This window comes from Folsomia candida, unplaced genomic scaffold (genome assembly GCF_002217175.1).
Source record: "Folsomia candida strain VU population unplaced genomic scaffold, ASM221717v1 Fcan01_Sc042, whole genome shotgun sequence".
Taxonomy (NCBI): Eukaryota; Metazoa; Arthropoda; class Collembola; order Entomobryomorpha; family Isotomidae; genus Folsomia; species Folsomia candida.
Genome location: NW_019091234.1, coordinates 105,147 through 125,431, shown reverse-complemented (window position 1 = coordinate 125,431; position 20,285 = coordinate 105,147). Strand labels below are relative to the sequence as shown.

At 41.6% G+C, this 20,285-nt stretch overlaps 1 protein-coding gene across 12 annotated transcripts in view; it reads right to left on the bottom strand.

Moving 5' to 3' along the window:
• Positions 1-20,285, bottom strand: part of LOC110861496 (LIM domain transcription factor LMO4) — an 81,998-nt gene that overhangs the window by 3,443 nt on the left and 58,270 nt on the right. For 6 of the 12 annotated variants that reach the window (XM_035844734.1, XM_035844740.1, XM_035844736.1 and 3 more), the window contains 7 exons: positions 10,056-10,600; positions 9,381-9,559; positions 5,753-5,806; positions 5,590-5,627; positions 5,417-5,506; positions 5,270-5,301; positions 4,695-5,175 (listed from right to left, as the gene is read on the bottom strand). In XM_035844734.1, coding sequence (XP_035700627.1) covers positions 5,059-5,175; positions 5,270-5,301; positions 5,417-5,506; positions 5,590-5,627; positions 5,753-5,806; positions 9,381-9,559; positions 10,056-10,400 — 855 coding nt within the window. In that variant the 5' untranslated portion in view covers positions 10,401-10,600 and the 3' untranslated portion in view covers positions 4,695-5,058. Of the gene's footprint in view, positions 1-4,459; positions 4,588-4,694; positions 5,176-5,269; positions 5,302-5,416; positions 5,507-5,589; positions 5,628-5,752; positions 5,807-9,380; positions 9,560-10,055; positions 10,601-14,852; positions 15,259-15,290; positions 15,437-16,501; positions 17,073-20,285 lie in introns of those variants that run through there. The other 6 variants (XM_035844743.1, XM_022110616.2, XM_035844742.1 and 3 more) reach the window with 5 other exon arrangements.

The window sequence follows — 20,285 nt, the reverse complement described above, 5'->3', positions numbered from 1 at the left end:
GTAAAAGCCAATCTCTCGCTCTCTGTCACATCACGTTCGTCCACTTCTTTCAACCGGATGATGAGGACGATGAGGACAAGTGACAGCCTCAAATTACAAGACCCAAAACCAAGAAAAGGTGATCACATTATGAACGACGGACGCTGAGGTGATCTTCTGCCCAAGTGGTCCGACCGACACGCAAACACTGCTCATTTATCCGCATGAAGGAGATCACATGCCAATAATATGCACCAACTTGTGGCCAGAATATAACCACTACTCACTGCATCTTCTCTTAGGAGAAGAAATGGTTGATCCACATTTAAATACAAAGTGCACAATTTTTCATGCCAACGACCGGAGGAAGGATTGGGATGCGAGTCCCTTTCCTGCTAATCATGAGCTCTGCTAAGTAGGAGATGACGACATGACGCTGCATGAAGACGGAGGCTTATGTACAAGATCGAATTTGGTTGGGCAATCGCAGATCCGAGTAAAGTAATCAGGTGACAGGAAATCCAGACATTCATCCATTACAAACCATATCTGAATAAATGTGTAACATCACCACGAATGGTTGAACTCTGCTGCTCGCAAGATTGATTTTTTAGTGTAAAGTGGTCTCTCGAGGTAAATGCGAAAGGATTAAAATCAACCAAGCTCATCATCACAATCACCTCTCCTTCCACTGCTCCCCTCTTAAGTATTCAGTCTCATAATGACACGATAGCTTTGACGAATGAAAAAATTCCTCAAAAATATCGAGCCACACTCTGAACTTATCAGAGTTGATGAAGCGCAACTCTTTTGCGGCGTCTTGAAAACGGAGAGTAAAAGTGACGGCGAAATGTTGCGAAGGCAGGAAGTGAGTAGTAAAACTGGCTCAAAGAAGAGAATATAATAGACTTATGTGATAACGATTTTACGACGTTTACTCATCCCTCGCTCATTATCATGTGCTAATTGAGCAGGTGGACCCAGCGCAAGAGGCCCTATCACCTATGATGATGATGCCTTTTACCATCTTATTTTCACACCAACGTGTCGATCAAGATTTGACGGAGGGAGAAAAAATATGGATAATCCGACCAGTCAGACAGACTTTTACCTAGACTTCTACCTACCAACGTAAATACGTACATGTTTGGCTGGGTTGAAATTCTTCAACTAAATTCATAATGCATCTTTAATATTTTGTACAAAATTCCGGCACAACGTTTAACAATGACACAAACTATTTTCAATTATACATCATTTCGACTTCCAGCTGCTCCATGCATTTGATTTGATTTTTAATCACGGATAACGATTTTACTTAACTTGTAGCAATATAATCCTCTCTAAAATTCCATCTCTTCTGAATCTGAATCTTATTTGGAGAATAAACAGACTTCCCCACGTCTACCTATTCGGAGGAGGAAGCAAAGTGACCTGGGACAAAAAGGGAGAGGAACAACAATGGGACGAGATAATTGGCCACACATGGCTGCAAAGGGTCTCAGTGGGGATCAAGTCGCTGGGTGTGACCCCCTCCCGCGGACCCTTCTTCCCTTCAGCGCTATTAACCTCACAACCCAAGGTCAGAGTCAGAGAGAGCCCTTCCTTGCCTGTGTGGAGAGAGAGAAGGCCCTTTCCAATTAAATGTGTACCAGGCGAAGGAGCAGAGGGGCCAGCAGAGTGGCGTTATTTATTATTCGGGGGATTGATGCTAACAACAAGTTTAAAAGGTTGATTTTCCTACCTGCAATCCAATCCAGACTCATTCACTCTTATTCCTGCTTCGTTACAACAATACTCATAATCTTTCCCTGCACCAATGATTCCATTCAATTTGGAACGAAAGGAGCCAGCAGACAACATAAATCTAATCCAGTATGAGCACATGCATCGGTAGGAAGTCTGCTGGACCAGTTGGAAAAGTATGATCGTGATTCGTGACTCGTTCCAGACCAGAGAGATGTTCTGGTGAGAATGATATAAAAATGGAAATTTCAATTAGTCTCCCGCAGTTAAATAATCATAATTTATTATTAATTCACTCACGCAGTAAGAATACCAAAAACTAAATTTTATCATTTCCCTCCTCCTCCAATTGACCAAAGTGCAGATTAGTTGCAAAGCGTTTACTACAGTTTTAATTTCTGAAATGTGTACGCTTTGGTGGCCGTGGGTGGGTGGGTGTGGTTGATCTCGTAATAAAATTCCACTGTCCTTCTCCTTTCTGATCTTTCTCTCTCTTTGTGGCGTTCTCGAGTTGAAATCAACAAACCAACAACTCACTCACTCACCCACTCGCTCACTCACTGCAATGAAATAAAAAGGAAATAAAGTTTCTCTAATTCCAAATTCTTTCCTTTTTGTCTTTTTCTTTTTCTCGTAATGAAACAACAACAAAGGAAGAAGAGAACGAAGAGAGGACCAAGAAATGTTTCATTTCCAACCATGTATCTATATATGTAGGCAGGTACACGCATAGGCGAGGAGCACATGGATACGTACGACGAATGTACAGTCAATCCAATCTAAAGGGTAATCCAATAATAATACGTAATCTTTTCTCCGAGAAATTCCTTCCAATTTGTAATCCCGTCCTAATTGAACCAAAAAACGAGTGGAATGGAGTCAAAAACGGCGTTGACAGGTTTTTCTTTCCTTTATTCCCTCGTCCTACTGTACTCCTACTGCTGCACACATTAAGTTAATTGGTCCAGCCTGTACCCATCCCATTGTGGAGATTAATTAGCTCTCTCATTTAGGTAATGTGTTCTTACAAACCAATCGGATACAATTATCCGAATGACAAGGAGCCAATGGGGAAAGTCGACGTACATATTATTGGAGGAGCAATCTCCTCGAGCATGCACAGCATGGCGGAGGATGGAATATTGTGGAGACGACGGATGAGTGATGTGGTTGGTGGACTGGATTATTATTATGGATTGAAGTCTTGAATGAAAGTTCCGCACTCGGCTTTTCTGGAGGAGTACAAGCTAATCTAATTTATTCCAAAATTACCTCTTTCCTCGCCTTGATTGACTCGGATTTGGCCAAAAATGGATTACATTTCCCCTGGACGAGAAGTAATAAGCAAGCAGACCGAGCAGCAGCCATTCAGTCGTCACTCACTCACTCACTTCCTTCCTTCACGTCCACATAGTCATGGCCAAGCCAATGACGAGAGTCTGAGAATGACCCTGCCTGGCCGGACCCTTGTGTAACTGGTACCACGTTTGATGAGACTGTGACGAATACCTATCGCTCCAGTCGTCCTCATGTTTCACACCCTTCCAATTTGGAGAAAGCAAGCGCAGTTTCGTGTTCCAATTCTCCTCTCGAACATGATCGTGATCGTTATAAGATGCCCAAATTGCTGTTTAATTAACTCTCCCTTGAATAAGGATTGACGCAAATTTATGCATCCAAGGACCCATCTTGTGCGGACGGAGGAGTAATTAACGGCACGTGGTGGTGGCGATGGAGGCACGTGGTGTAGCAGAGATTCGCGTCCTCTGAGAGAACGGTGCCTGTAGTAATCTCTCTTTTGGAGAAAGCACTTCTTGATTAACTTTTGGACTCAGCACGAGGGAGAGGAGCAATTTAGAGAATAAGTTAATCATAAAATGGCGATATGATATGGCTCATCCTTTTAAAACTCATCCTCTTTGGCTGCCTCACTCCAATCCACTCTGCTCCTTCCTTCCTTCCCACCTAATTCAATCTACAGCCTCTCTCTGGAAAATCTAAAATGCATCAAAATGATCAAAATTGGCTCCCTATAAATATCAGCCATCCAATCCGAAAGTGATGGTGGTGGTTTGGCAGCGTGATGGTTTGCAGTCACTCACGGGGTCCCATTACTTAAGTTTATTATGAGGAGTGCTCCCAGGTCTGCTCTCGTGAGGTGGATCCAATTCAATCAGACCACCAAAACCAAACCACGGACGGAAGGAAGCAGCAGCAGCCCACCGGAGAGGAGGCACAAGAAGAGAAAGCAGCCGCGGCTGAATATTTAATGAAATGAATCGATGCCATGCACCAGCTACTCCTATCACACCAGATTACGTATGCATTACCCACCTGCATTACCACCACCACCAACATGCCCACCATGCACCCCGTCCATTACCCGCATCTTCCTTCATTACAGGTACATAGATGAACAACAATCCTGGTGGTGTGCAATCTCAAAATGTGTCTACCGTCACTCAATTTACTGCCCCAATTGCATGGTTATCTCCCTTATTGCATCTCAATTTTTAATGACAACAATGACGCCAAACAGCTCCCAGTTTAGATTCTGCTATTAAATAAGAAGCAAATTATTTAGGAGGACGATCGAGCCAATCAATTCGACCACTTGTCCCACAAACAAACACTGCAAGACGTAAGCACACTAGTTATTGCTCCAATAAAAACGTGCATCGCTCGCGTATGCATACGTACGGACGCCACTTCCGGCCACCCGACACTCACTCACGCATTTAAATTAAATGTCAAACTTGACACATGAATATCGAAAGGAAGGAGGTTTGGTTAGGCTGGATTTGGATTGAATAATTATAAATGAATGGATGGACACGCATTGATTCGATCGCTCCATTACTCCTGGATACAAATAGAAAGCAAAAACACAATCAAGCAATTAAAGTAATTGTTTTACTGCGCACTTGAGCACATTACTATTTAAGCAAAAAAAAGAGGAAAATATTTACCTTGATAGTTTCCTAAATTTCGGCCAGCAGATTGGAAATTTATTTTCTGGAAATGAAGTTGACGAGGGTGGTGGCGGCGTTGGTGCGGGATGATGATTGACAATTTTATCCGATCCGAATAGCAGAAATTGAGAGTTTTCCATTAATAGATATTTACGTACGTGGTAATTATTACTTTTTCACTGCTTGTGTATTTCACTATCGCTAAAATATATGTATAAGTTCTTATTGTTCGTTTTTGTATGTTTGGTTCCTCCACACACCAAGAACGACGACTTTTCTCCGGTACACGACACAGTTATGTATTTCTATCTATGGTTATAGAGCAAGGATATTATTATAGCATTGCACCAGAATCATAAGATCAGTCTCGACTCCTCCTGGGTCTCCCGACCTTCCCTTTTCTGGGCGCGGGGGTCGGACCGTTGGTCGCCGCCACGGAACCATTCCCAGGAGATCCTATTCCATTCTGCTTCATGACCTGAAACCCACCCCCACAAAAATTATACAGAATTCCATCCTCGCTTCAAACACGGTCAAATACTATCTGCATATGTAAGTAGCCATTTTGATACCTTAAGCGCATCCTGCTCACAAAAGAGTGCACCTAGTTTTGGAAAAAAAATAAAATGAATCGCAATTATTGCCGTGATTTCTCATCATCTCATGAACTACGTCGTCTCTGCTCTTTCTCTCAAAATAATGTGTAAATGCATACTCACCATTGAGGACTGAGTAACGATCACCGGTTGCCAAAGTTTTGCAACATTTCGAGCATGTGAAGCACCCCACGTGGAACACCATGGTTGGACCTACACAAGTACGAAAAATGCACAAGTGGTTAACAGACCAGATGACGCCGTGACTTGTAAATATTATTCAGCAGCTTCCTTACCACCCATTGGGGATGAACCCGCTCGCATCACAAACTCACTGTAATGAACAACATAATTAAATGACACAGTGATAATGATTTAACCTAGGAACGAGTATGGTTGGAGCCATACGCCATACGCCAAAAATACCCCTCCCCATTTCAACTTTTTCGTTGTACTCACTTGGAAGGGATGTGTTGACCGCACCCGCGACACGCCCCCTTGACTCCAAACATTCTGCAAAAAAACAATTTATAATAATTTATTAGTCCGTTTTTGGGTGAAATTCAATTGAATAAGTTGATCCGGAAGTTTGTCATTCCGAGTTGACAATGAGGAGGTGGTGGTGGCGGTGGTGACAACACTCCACGTCGACCATTTTAATTTCATGACGAGGCGAGAAATGCCACATCCTCCAGTCACATCAAATTTCTCCACTTGACAGACTGTGCCGGAGGAGAAATTTGAAAGGGAGATGAGCCATTTAACTCATCATGTCATCATCCGCGGAGTACGACTACATCCCTCGCTCACTGCGAATGGCGAAAATTTATGCAAACCCGATTCACATTCACACTTTCTCTCGCTCAACCCCACTCAGTATTTTAGGAGAAAGGCGACATGATTTAATAATAAAAAAGTATGAAAAATGCAAAAATGATTCCATCCGCTTTTCTCGTCCGTGGAGTGTGGATGAGTGGGAGAGGAGAAAGCCAATTACAATTAGGACCCAATTTGGGCCACTCTGACATGGCAGAGGACATGATCTAATGCTGCGCTCCTACACCACTTGATCTGACAGTAATGGCACAAGTGTCAGTGTGTAATCTCCTAATTTCCTTCCCGGAGAAAGAAAGAAAGGGAGGAGGCGACACCCCTATGAATCCCAAGCGCCTATGCATGCCCCTCAGCCTCCCAGAGATACATTATACACGTCCATGTACGCCTTGTTCACAATTTAAGGAAATTATCCCTCTCGCTCGCTCCGCTTTCTCTCTCCTCCGCTCCTCCTGCCTCTTCAATTGTTCGGCTAATTCGTGATCATCATCCTACACCAAACACTAATCCGGAATCTATGAGGGGGCCTCCACACACAATTCTTTTCCTTCCTGGAAGAATTGTGTGGGCAGGCAGGAGAGAAAACATGGAACATATTTCCTGGCTGAACCCTATAATCGTTCCTCATCCTACTCGCTTAAAAATTCAGCCCACATTTCTCTTCTCCCCTCGAAAAAAAAATCATGATGATGAAAGAGATCCATTCACGAAGCAATCCAATCCAATATTACTCGTCTTAATTCACAGTCTCATTGGTGGCAACCTTTTTAATACCTTTATTCCCCCGACAAGCACGGATGATGATGACGAGTAGGATGATCAGGAGCAGACTGGATGCTCGAGGGCGAGAAGAAGAAGAAGTGGACAAAGTGCGTAAATATAGAATGGACCCCTCGAATCATCCGCGTCCACGAGGGGAGCCAATCAGCCCATCATAATCCCACCAACTGATTATCTTCATCATCATCATCATGATTGGGCTCATTAGCTCATCCACCAGCGCAAACTAGTCCCAAGCACTGCTGGCAACCTTATTCCGTAACGAGGAGAAAGCCTCCTGCCAATGATTTCAGGAGGGAATTTCACGTGCCCGTTAATTTCACTCGCACTTTCGATCCCTGTTATAGAATCTACCCAAAATTAGCCCTTCGCTCAATTCCCAACAGATTTTTCTCTAGCTCGTGATTACTGGAAGTTATGCAAGTCAATACGGTGGGTGAATAGATTACTCACTGTTTGGTTAGGATTCTCCTTCTTCTTGAGGATGTGGGTATTTAGAAAAGAGTCGTTTCCTTCTGCCACGCTAATTGGGAACAGCGTCCACTAACTCGCGGATATTGGGCCAGACAATGAACGCAGACAATTAATCCCGACGGGGTGAAGCCCAAAAGTCTCAATTAAGTACGTGATGAGTCAAACGGGTGAAAGTATTTATTTGGAGGGAAGGAAGACGAGGAACTTTCACCCAAGGAAAGAATGCTCCAACAACAACTCGACAAAATAAATATTTTCTCTCGAGCTAAACTCATTTGTCTGTACACACCATTAAACCTACTAAACTTTCCCTGTATACGCGATAAATGAGCGATTGTAACGAGTGGTGTGTCAGCCAACGGTCGTATTTAGTGCAACATCTTTTCAAACTATTTTAGAGAAACTATGCACCAAAAAGTCCTGTTTTGAGCAAGAAACACAATAACTTTGTGCTCAAGTGACGACGATAAGTTGTGGAGAGCTATTTTGGCCACGCCATTAGCTTGAAATTCCTCCTCTCCTTCGCGTCGTAATTGTTGGGCACGGGGGGAGGCTGCTGAGTCATTTCTGCTACGAGAGGGAATTAATGAATGACAAATCCGAACAGATTTCAACTCTTCGAACGTCTCCATTATTCAAGAGGAGAGCTTTCTCCCTCTTTCTCCCTAAGCTGCCTCGTCTTGCATAAATCTGTCCATCTCAAATTGGGCGTCGTGCAATTAGCAGTTGTTTAAAGTTTTAAACGATGCAAATCTTGTTGTAGTTTGTCCTTCGCTCTGAAAGTCTATGTTTCACCAGATGCTGCCCTCCTCCAGCCAGACTGAGCCATCACAATTGCGCATAATTTGCATAAATCCACTGTCCACACAGCACGGCAGGAGTAGAGGAGTAAAGAACTGTGTAGTATTTATGCATGTCCATGCGTAGGAAATCTATCTAGCTGGTCATGGGTTCAGAAATCCGAGGGAATGATTGCCCAGCCATTAGTGGAGGAAAGTATAGGACCCTTGGTGAAGATTGTGTTAAACGGATGGTTTGGTTTTGGGGTCGGGTCGTGTAGCCGAGTTGAATGAGTCAGTTGTACTCACCTGGGACTCCATTGGTTAAAAAACTACCGGGGAAATGGCTACAACAACGCACTCCTCAATGTGCGGAATTGGGATTCACTTTCGACTTTCTCCTCACTTGTTTGCTGTTGGTAGTGGATTGGAGGAACCCACGCGAACCGCACAAGTGGAGAAAGTAAGAGAATGCCAAGTTCTGGTGGGATTTCCTCCTCTCGCAGAGAGAAAGTGGATCCTGTCTCCTTTCCCTCAAAGAGAGAGACTTTCTCTCTCTCTTTCAGAGCATGGAGATGATGATGGAGAGCAATTCCTTGAAATCAAATCATTTGGAATTCATCCGCGTCTCTATCATTTTCAGCTCAAGTTATGATCACATCCTGAAAGACGGAGAAGAATTTCTCAGCCCAGGGAGCCCAACCTAATTTTCATATTTCACTTTCAACCCAACTTTTGGGTGAGCAAAATAATAAAATAAATGTGAAGTTGCTTCCTCTTGCCGGACGAGGACGATAATAAAATAATATTCCCACCAGTCTACACAGACCCGAATGAAGGAGGAGGAGTGTCATTCAAATTTCGGAAATTTTGGACATGGCCGCATCCTAACTCCTCGAGGAATAAATATGTTTCTCTCCCTGCAGAAGGAAACTTTTTGATCCCGTCACGTCACAAAACCCTCGTGTGGAATGTCTCTCGGGTTAAAATGCTTTTAGGATGATCATATTCCGAACTGAGCAGGAATAAACGCGTCGCTTCATACTGAATGCAATACCCCAGAAACAAACACCTCGTACGACATGGGTGTGCATGTATTCATGGATATGCAAATATGGGTGGAGACGAGATGGGATGACGTTTCTAATATTTTAGTCAAATTGCTTCCAATTCCGGATGAGATTTGATGATCCACAGAATAGAATAAAATCTCGACTTACTTGACATAGTCTTGTTTGCAGAGCATCATTCCATCCCGGGAGAAACAGGTGGGTCCAATATCTGCGAGTTGGCAGCCACAAAGGGCACACTTGAGGCAGGAATGATGCCAGTAGCGGTCCCATGCTTCGAAAAGTACCCTGTCCAGTATCCCATCTCCACACCCACCGCAGGAACGAATCTGTAAAAGCAGCACACAGGAAAACATTTATCAGTGGTAATTTCTTTGGGTAAATCTTAAGCAGCGGCTTCTGAAATCAGGGTCATCATTCATTTCGCGATGCAAACATGTATGAGTCATGATTTTCTTCCTTCCTGCCCTCCTTTTCCCCAACCAATGTATGAACATGCACATTTTGTGGAGTTTACGTACGTTTGGTACGTATTTATGTCCTCCGTTTCTCGTCCAATTCAATTCGTACGTAATAAGTGACAAAAAACAAGGTCGACATAAATTCATAAATATAAACCAACTCTTGCGGTGGTGTAAGGGGAAATATGTAATAAAAACCGAGCTAGTTTGTCGCAATATTCTGCTAAATAAAAATAGAGTCGTGACGGTCCGACTGTTGTGGTCAAAGGATGAAATTAGTTGGAAATTGGAAATGAGGAAAATTGGAAAACAGGCGCCGAGAGGAGAAAGCTTAAGAAGAGAGAGAGAGAGAAAGCCAGCTTACTTTCGAGTCTTGAGGACATGCCCCTTGATTGAGACTCATTTGTGAGCAAATTCCTCCCGAATGGTGTCCCAGTCCTCCTCCGCCCCCATTCCCCAGGGGACCATGGTCATGCTGCTGCTGGTGGTGAGGATGGTGGGGGTGATGGGAGCGATGGTGGGGGTGGTGCGGGGGGAGTTGTGCGTAGTGCTGCTGGGGGAAGTTGCTGGCACTGGTGGGGGCTGGCGGGTAGTCGGAGGAGGAGGACGTGGGGCTCGGCCCTCCGTTATACAGATCCGGCGTCCCCATCCCACCGCTACTACTCCCACATGAACTCCCCCCACTATTCAAACCCCCGTTGTTCAACATTGCGGATTTGCGTGGGTATTTTTTCGTAGGCGCACTTTAACACTCAGAGTCTTATTCCGGAGCCAGAATAAGTTCTTTTTTGCTGTCTCACGAGGTCTCTCCCAAGCTGGGAGGAGAGGAATCGCAATTACAACAGAGCGAGAGAGACAGAGAGAGATGTTCCACAGCAGAAGATGATGCAGATCAAATCTCCGTCAAGTCTAGAAAGAAGAGAGAAACAGAAAAATCTCTTCAGAAAAGTGAATCCAACCACGAATAATTTCATCAACGAGATTATTAGCACATTAAACGACTCATTAACTAGAAAGCAAACTACTCACGAGGCAAATAATTCTCATTATTTTTCAATTATTCACTTCCAGATTAGAAGAAAATCTCATTTCGTTGGGCAAAGAAATACGATTACCATTTACAAATACGTGGAAAAACAAATACAAATGTCCACTTTTAAATTACATTTTCCCATTGCGATGCATTAATTTCTTTCATGTGTGTGTGTGCACAAATGCTGTTTAATGATTCACCTATTTGAATTTAAAAGATTTCATTATAGCATTCATCTCGTCGACGTAGATGTTATTTAGAAGGGACGGAACGCATGGAATAATCCCAAGAGCACAGAGTTAATAGATTGTGGTTTATTTATGCGCCCTGCCTGATATTCCATCTGTTTTACTCTGCTGTAGCCTGAGAAGGATGACGCCGACCATGATTCCACTCTTATTATTGTTATCATTCTCTCCTCTCGTTTTGATTGGAAGTGGATTGAGTGAAAAAGCCTAGGGCGAGCTGGCTGAGGTTGCAGTTAATCACACTGTCAAGCACATGAATCCATAAATCCAATCCAGCCCAGAAGAACAAAATCCAAGCCAAGTTGGAATATCAAATCAAACGCAATACCACCAACGCCAATTCACATAATCAAGAAATTGGTCTTGAATTTAGATTGAATTTGACCAAGCCAACAATGAAATGACAGCGTCAAACTGCAAATTGAACCTCCACCTCCTCCAACAAACAACACCACCATCCTTAACACGTCGTTCAAGGAATAATAAGAATAATGTGAGGAATCAAGTCTCGATTATGATTCTGGTGGAGGAAAAAAATAGAAAATTTATTCATTAACAAAACCTTAAAAATTAATGACCACTTCCAAATCAAGAATTTCTTTGAAAATCAAATCATCCATGATTATTAAGAATTAAATAAATGTGTGGAATTTCCTCAACATTTGACCCGCATTGTTGTTCTCTTTTCTATGCATTTTTCCATCTCTCTATTCATGCCAGCGTCTTCTCACTGCTTTTCTGTGCTAGTCATCCCTAGAGCTCCAGCAGAAGATGAGAGGAGGAGAACAAAGGAGGAATGGATGAGGGACATTGTCCAACAAAAAGTCGGAAATATCTGTGGTGTCATTCATTCCAATGAGCAGCGAGTAATGCTGAACCTGTTGTCAGATTTCTCATTTTCCAATTCACCACGTAACCTGCTTCGTCACGGCGTTAAGTGGGAACCAACCAAAGATCTAATCCAATTCAATCCAGGCACCCAGAGAACCGAGGAGAACTTTACTGTGCCACGTAGTAATAAAGCCCAGCCAGTGTCATCAGGATGAGCCCAACCAACCAACGAAGCACCAACTTGTGCAGAATGTGTGATCTCGCCCAAGATTAATCTCGTTAAAATACCTTTTTGTTCCAACTAATTGGGTGCGGAGAGAGAGAAAAGAACACCTGAAATGCTGATTGAGAGATCGAATCTCTTTCCTTTCTCTCGCGTCATCCACGAGTACAACAGCCCACACTCTGAGCTCCATCAATTTCTCCCATCCTCCAACTCAGCCAGAGCTGGGCAATTAGTCCATATTACGTATTTCAATCCCATTGATTCAGTCGTAATGATAAGATATTCGAAAACAGATTTAATCAGCTCCTTCTTGAGGCCAAACACACGACCGACCAAATGGACAATAAAATCCATCCAACATCAACCCTACACGTATTAAATTGGTAATAAGTAATATCAACAACAACCACATCCTCGTGTTATTCTTGCAGTATATGTATGCATTTAGTTGTGAGCAGTCAGTTCCTGCCACTTAATTTACATACTGTATGCACGGAGAGATTAATTAGACCCCTTGCCATCAAATGCTCATTACTTGGTGATTTCAGACCTCGATTGCGGACTGCAACCATTTGGCAAAGTCACACACAACAGGACGCAGAGTAAACAAAAGTCAACCTTTCTTATTAATATTTTCTTTGGATGGGCAATTCCGACATGATTTTGTAGCAAGTAATGTTCGCTGGGTGAAGTTAATTGAGGTTTGAAAAGAGCTCTATTTATTATTATTATTATCATTATTTGAACCAATCTTGTCGTCCCTGCTGGACATTTCTTGGTCGTGATTTACATTTTACAATCTTGTTTCTCAACGGGATTTCAAACCATGGGATGAAATACAATATGATGATACAATCAAGAAGATATTGTTGTTCGAGTCGAGTTGATTGGTTTGGGAATAAATTGACATGTTATTTCCCATTTGCAATAATAACAACGCAACCAATTGAGACATTGTTTGAGCCATTACTTTATCCCCCGTAATTCTTGGGACCAAACCACCAACCAAGTCACTAACAAGGCAAACTTATGACCCATGTCGACTCATTATTATTATATTATTATTTCTTCTTCTTCTCCTTCCTTTCTGCCATGGTGGTGCTGCATACTAATGCACGACCCCTCTCTCACAAACCCACTTATTTATTGGCCGTCTTAAAAATTCAAATTATTTTTAAAGACTGGTTTTTTCAGTTTTATGACTTTTGGTGCTCTCTCTGTTTGCTTAAGACGAGGAGATGCAATATGGATTGGGTAGAGACTCGAGTGTGGGTCATAAAGTGAGGTGATGAGGATGAGATGAGTAATCTTGGGATGTGACTGCACGGACTTGGACCAATTGGTTACACGGCACAACATAAAGATAACGAGAAGAACAATTGATTGATTCGTCTTTGCTTTCCACGTACCTCAAAAAGACGCCTTTCAACAGCACCAATAATGTGACACGAGTATAAAGTTTTAACCGTAAGGATTAATAATGGGCGACCAAAGTTTCAAGTTGTCCATTTCTCCATCCACGAATGTTGCTTTTAATCCAACCAAGAACAAGAGCGTTTTTTCTTACGTCCTCTTATTTGCATGCTTACTCTACGCATTCAGAACGCATAAATGTCGTGTCCTTATACTTGCCCAAGCTGTGTATAGACATGTATAAAGTTGGATTTGTTAGGAAAAAATGAATAAAAATCTGTGGCTCCGCATGGGAAAACAAGGAAGGGTGCATGCTTTTTAATATATTTTTCTCTCCTGGTCCTTTCCTCTCTCACGAGGAGTCTCATCTTTATGAAGATTGGACTGATGGGAGGTGGCTCTTGGGAATTATTACTTTTATTGCTGCCCATTATGTCAAGTCCATCATAACATAACTTTTCGAACAAATAGAGACTACAAATTGCCTCCTTATGCAGTCCACAAAATGGAGAACACAAAATTTAGCATCCCGTTTTTTTCCTAAAGCCAAGTATTCACCTCATGTTTTTCGCGTGAAAACACACTTTTCGGGCGAAAAGTGAAAAAATTTCGCCCCCATTTCGCCTTACCTTGGAAAATATTTCGGATGAAAACTTGCGACGGTTTTTCGCCCGAACGAAATTTACTTGATTTTTTCGGCTGAAGTGAGGCGAAAAAGTTTTCGCCTGAAAATCGTTTTCGGCCGAAATTCGATGCGCCAATTTCAAATTTTGACTTTATTTTTCTTTTATAAATTCAGATTACGCATTTTTTTAACTCTTATTTCTTTAACTAGTTTTAATAAATCTTAAACTTGAATTACACATTTTAATTAATGTGTTTATAATTAAAATATCTAAGTGGTTTAATTCCCAGCTGAGATCGTGTCTACCGAAAATTTCCGAGAGGTGAATACCGTGGCCTTTTCAGGCAGAAATTATTCAGGAAAATATTTTGGTTTTCGCCCCAATTTTAATTCTCTTCCCGAAATATTCCGGTTGAAATTTTCGCCCGGAATTTTTTCGGCCGAAAAAAAAGTAGGTGAATACTAAGCTTAAACTTGAAACTTTCCGAGGCGAAACATGGCCAAAACTTAAGCAGATGAGTACATTTGGTACATGGTTGGTCCAACTTATAGAGAAGCAAATTATAGGAAAAGGATACACATGATTATTAATCCATAATAATTTCTCAACTTCAAAAGCCAACCGCTCCTCTTGATCAAAATCACCACCCAGTTTAATTTCATGGACAAATCACAAGTAATAATCAGCCACACCTACATTTCACGAGTTTAGTACCAAAGACGAATGTGGGTGGATTAGGCAAAGCGTTCGTTGTGTATTGTGATTGGCTTGGTCGTAACCTTACTTTGGAGGGTACGCCGAGAGACATTAAGGAGAGAACACCAGAGAGATCGAAATAATGACGAGCAGGATGAAATTACATTACAGAAATCTCTCCCGATGATCAGCAGCGGTGTGCAGAAGAGTTGGAAAAATGTTCAATTATCAACACAAGTCGTCACCCGAGAACAACGTGGTGGCGAAGAGATGAGCTCACTTATTTCATCCCAAATCATTTATGAAAGGTCACACTCTGCACTATTCACTCAACTCATTTAATACTTTGCTCTCTGCTCCTTCGATCCCCACCCAGAACTAGATACTTTATGATGGTATTCCTATTGCAGAGTTTTGCTAGTGGTGACGAGATTGATCGCCTTGTTAGACCAATTCCTTCAATTTGAGTAGGACAACGCACTTTGTCAAAACACTAATTTTTTATGCAAAATAGAGAGATACCCACCGACATGTTTTTCCTTTACTTTGCACACACACACACACCCACAACTAAGAATTAGCTGAATGTGGAGACGCAGGTGATGAGAGCTTTTGCACTGCTGACGGACTGTGTGTGATACCACCGAAGCCGACGAAAAGTGATCGAGTAATGTGGTTGTTTAATTCTGTAAGCGTTTTTGCCCTTTCTTGGCCCGATCAACGAATCCCACTTGCACTGAACACATCACTCGCCCTTTCTTTGTGCATGGGATTCAGAGATTCTGCTTGAATCCAAACCAATAATTATCGCCATCAAGCATCACCTTCAAACTCTAACCACGACCACGGCCCATTAACATTATTGCTCAGGAGATGAAGAACATGGTTGCAGTGAGAGAGACACAAAAACGCATCTTCTTACCACCACGACAGACAAGCTGTGTTACTTCTCGCTGGTGGTGGTGGTGGAAAGATAAGGTCACACACCACTATGCATGTGAGGGTCAAAGTTCTCTTAATATCTGGAATCGTCGTAGGTTGATTTATTAGTGCGTTGTATGTACATACATATGCAACTCGTATAATTAGTCACTTGGTTTCCTCACCCAAAACTGTAGAGATTAATGAAAATAACAACAGTTGTTTCACTCCTCCGGTGCACAGATTGCTTAAAAACACAATCGATTAAAACAAATTGTGAAATTTGGCCGGAGAGGATTCGTCATAAATTATGCGCCAGGGTTGAAATAAAATTTATTGCTGTGCGAATGAATAATAAGAGATTCAAGGATTAAGTCCAATCCAATGAATAATGATTTTCTAAACGGTGAAATGACGGACCTCCTGCCAGCCTGGCCTCCATGCGAATTGTGGGAGGAGACACTTTTCTGCTCACAAGCTTTAGTTAGAGTTGGGCAAAATTTTAATTACAAAAATTTTAAAATTGTCTTTCTATAAAAAAAGGTTAAGCTCTCTATCTCCTCCCACGCCTCGTTTTTTGTAAGTTTTTTCTTAAAAACTAAATTCAGCTATAATTACATGGAAAATGCCTCGTTAAAATGCACGCAAACTAAAACCGCATATTTAGTACATGCAACTTTGTATATAAATATAACGCACTAAATACAATGTATCACGTAAAAATTAACCAAATTAAAAACCCAGTTAATTAATTAATTGCATCCTGTTTGTGTGTGAGGAAGGAGAGAAAAGAGCTCAAAACAAGAAAATTATTACGTATTAAAAATATTATGGCGACCATTCATTCAACTTTGGACACGTGGACACGTGTATTGCGTTTGTTGTTTGAGGGTGACTCATATAATTTTATAGTACACTTTTATCAGCACCATCCCGGACGCACTTAAAAGTCACGTAAAAATCCAAAAACGCCTAAAACATTTTTGTCACTTTTCCTTAATTTGAGCAGCAACGACTTGGTCGACCAATCCCTCGAGCCTGCCTTCCTCTCCGCCATTTTAGTTTATAACTCGTGCAATTACATGCATCGAGGACTCATTAGTAGGTGATCAAATAAATAGCGGAATAATTGTTGCTGTTTGCTTAATGTGCATCATTTAATTTCACGGTTTAAACCGACCAATGGCAAAATATCACGTCCACAACTTTCCACCAGACCACACTGCCACTGCACTCTGTGCCCTTCAACCCTTCACGCATATCACATAAAATTTATTGTATTTCCAAAACCTTGTTAATTCATCCCGTCGGATGTCAAATATTAATTTCGAATGTGCTTTCCCAATGCAAATATGTGTGGAGTTGATGATATTTTAAGAAACTCCTCAACTTTTCTTCTTGTACACGTCGAGTGATCATAAATGCACGACCAAGGGGCAGGATTATGAAGTATAGAGATCTATATGTAGAGGCGGAGGAGGGGAATATACATATAAGGAGATGCCAATACTTTGAGGATGGATAATTACAGGGTCGCTTAATTTTTTATCTGCTTCATGCCTCGTTTTCTTTCTCCATTATGCCATCCATCCATTCTGAGGAATACGGAGGAGAAGGCTCTACATATTCCATTTAATACCAGCCAACGAGACGGTCCGACTACGCGGTAATGACCGTAATCACAATAATAATAATTGTACACCACGCCACGCCATGCAGACAAAAGGGGAAAAAATCATGATGGCAGGAGCAGCATAGTCCAAGAAGTTTTTGAAGATGTGCCAACGGCTCCATTCTCTTAATAATTATTAACTACATTAAATAAAGCGGATAAACTTGTAAGCTGTTATTAACTCATAAAAAAGTACGACTCCTCCAGAAAAGGATATAATAAAAGAGATTGAGGAGAAAGAGAGGAGAATAAAACAACACGAAGGCAAGAAGATTTATAAAACAAATGAGCAATAATCTTGTCAGAAATCTGCCAATTTATGTCCAAACCTGGAAATTCCTTGGCCGCAAAGTATCTAATGCGCTAATTGGGATGGAGAGCGGTCTCAACTCGCATCAGAAGAAGAAGAAGAAGATGCGGAGGATGGTCGCTTATTAAGTTTATTACACATTCAATTCGATGGAACGACGAGAGTCACACGGTGAAAAAATTAATCAGGCTGCTTCTCTTTCCTCCCTGCCAACTAATAAATAGGTGCACAGCAGATGGTGATAATGGAAATAATGAACTAATTAATTATGCCAATTACCACAGGGTTATCCTGACGAGGTGGATATACCGGTATTTGTAATGTAGTCTAATCCAGCGACGACTTCACACTACTTAATGAGATGGATACAGTAAATGAATTAATTACTGTACTACCCAACTTCTCATTTCCTTATCATGCCAAATGGGGAAATACCCAAGCATCAGTTTATTTTATTGAGGAAATAAATAACAGAGGAAAATAAATGTGCAAATTAAAATCAACCCATCGATTTGTTCAAGCTGTTTCTCGGAAACGACAAGGTTAACTTATCGTGATAATTGTTGTGTGTGTGTGTTTTATGATTTTGTGGTAGAAATGAACCCATTTTTCTAGTGAATGCCAAAAATATATTTGTGCCACCAATTATAAAAGTTGATTCCGAATGTGAAGTAATTTTATTGCTACCCACATTTTTACTCATTTCTGCTGCGGCTCCCAATTAAAATTCTCCACCAGCGTCATCAGCCCCGAAACTAATTATTCTTATCTGTTCCTTCCCAAGTTGTATGTGCTGGCTGCGTTGGGAGCATAATGCATCAAATCGTATATGCGTTCCTTGTCCGACTAATGACTATAATTAGCCGGTATCCCAGAGAAAGAGAGACGGAATGATCCCACCAATTATATTTATTATTATGTCCATTACGCCATGCACACTCCACAGCATATTTCTGACGCCGGGTCGGATTTTAAATCCAGTATGCACAATCATCTTTAAGAAATGCACATAAATTTGACGGGGAAAAGCAATAAAACTTTCCAACCATACAACTCTCTCCTTCTGACTTGCATTGTTTTAAAGAGATCATCGTAATCATCATGGTGCAGACCTGCTCATTATAAAGAGACGTGAATCCCTACTTATCATGAGGATAATGTGAATTGAATGGATACTGCGTGTTATATTTATCGGAGAAAATCTGGGTTAGCGAGGAGTGGAAAGAAAATTTGTTGTGTGGAAGGTGTGTAATTTGTGTTTAAATTCTTTTACTTGAGAGTGACGAGTTAGATTTAATGACGGGTTTACATAGTCTTGCTGATACCCAGCAACAGCCAGCTTGTCCTTTCTCAGTGCATACAAGCGAGGAAACCACAATAAGGTGTACAAATAAATCTTTTGTAGCTTCAAAATTTTAATAACACCTTTTCAACTTTAACTGCAATAATAGTACAAACATAAGATTTTGTGCATGGTGTCCTTATGAAAAGTTGTGGGGTCGGCGTTCGAAATGAAGTTTGTGGCTGCACCCTATCCAAACTGAGCTTAAAACTAACTAAATTCATGACAGGGTATGGCTACTCATTCCGCAAATGGAATCTTATCGCGTAACGACACATTGTCCCCTCTGCTCGTTGCTCATCCTAAATGTGAAGTCCACACAAGAAATTATGTTGAGAAAGTGACACGAGGACTGCGGCGGACTTGCAGAGCGCTTTGGGCAGTGGGAAGGAAAAGGAAACCAATTTTGACCAAGAATGGAGCAAGGACAGGAAAGCAAACCACGTATCCGAATAAGCAGTGACAGCGGACACGGCCTGAAAAGACAAGACGACACTAATTTGGAGCAAACCACTGTCAACCTGACACTCACACTTGACACATTCCCAATTTTCATCTTATTGTATTGTCCCCTACGTTCCTATAGTCCGCCAGCCTCAATTATTGACTGACTGACGGCTTTCCTACTTGTCCAACAACTGTACTCGGCCAGAAATAAATACCAAACAAGACAAAACATGTCGTCGTCGTCGTCCAGTTGCAGATCACTCCTTCCAATGGACATGATTCTACTTTTTTCCTCCTTTCTTTCTCCGACAGGCATATCTTAAACTTAATTAACATTAATGACCTGACCATTTCGTCGTCAATCAGAAAAGTTGTCGCTCTCTCTCTCTCTCCACCCAAAAAATTGCACCAATCTGGGATGCACTATCTATCTCTCTTGAGAAGAGGAGAGATTACATCGATCCGTTCGTGATTATAATATAATGCAATTTGTAATTTGTATTCATTAATCCAATCCAATGCCCAATCACATTTGCATACTTTACAACAGCGACATTAGTGGCTGCTTGAATGGTGGAGTAATGGCCGAGCCGAGCTGAGGAGGCGATGGAAGGATGGATGCGAAGGTGGACGTGGAGATTAACGAGCAAAACTCTTGTTAAATTATCTCGTTAACTAATCTTCATCTGACGTAAATGTGCTCAATTCATTATTCACACTTGAGAGGCGACATTAAATCCTTGACTAGTAAATCTCATACTCCCAAAATTAGCAAAGTGTCGCTCGTCAATAAATGGACATTGTAATTAGTGCTTTGTTAATTTATTCG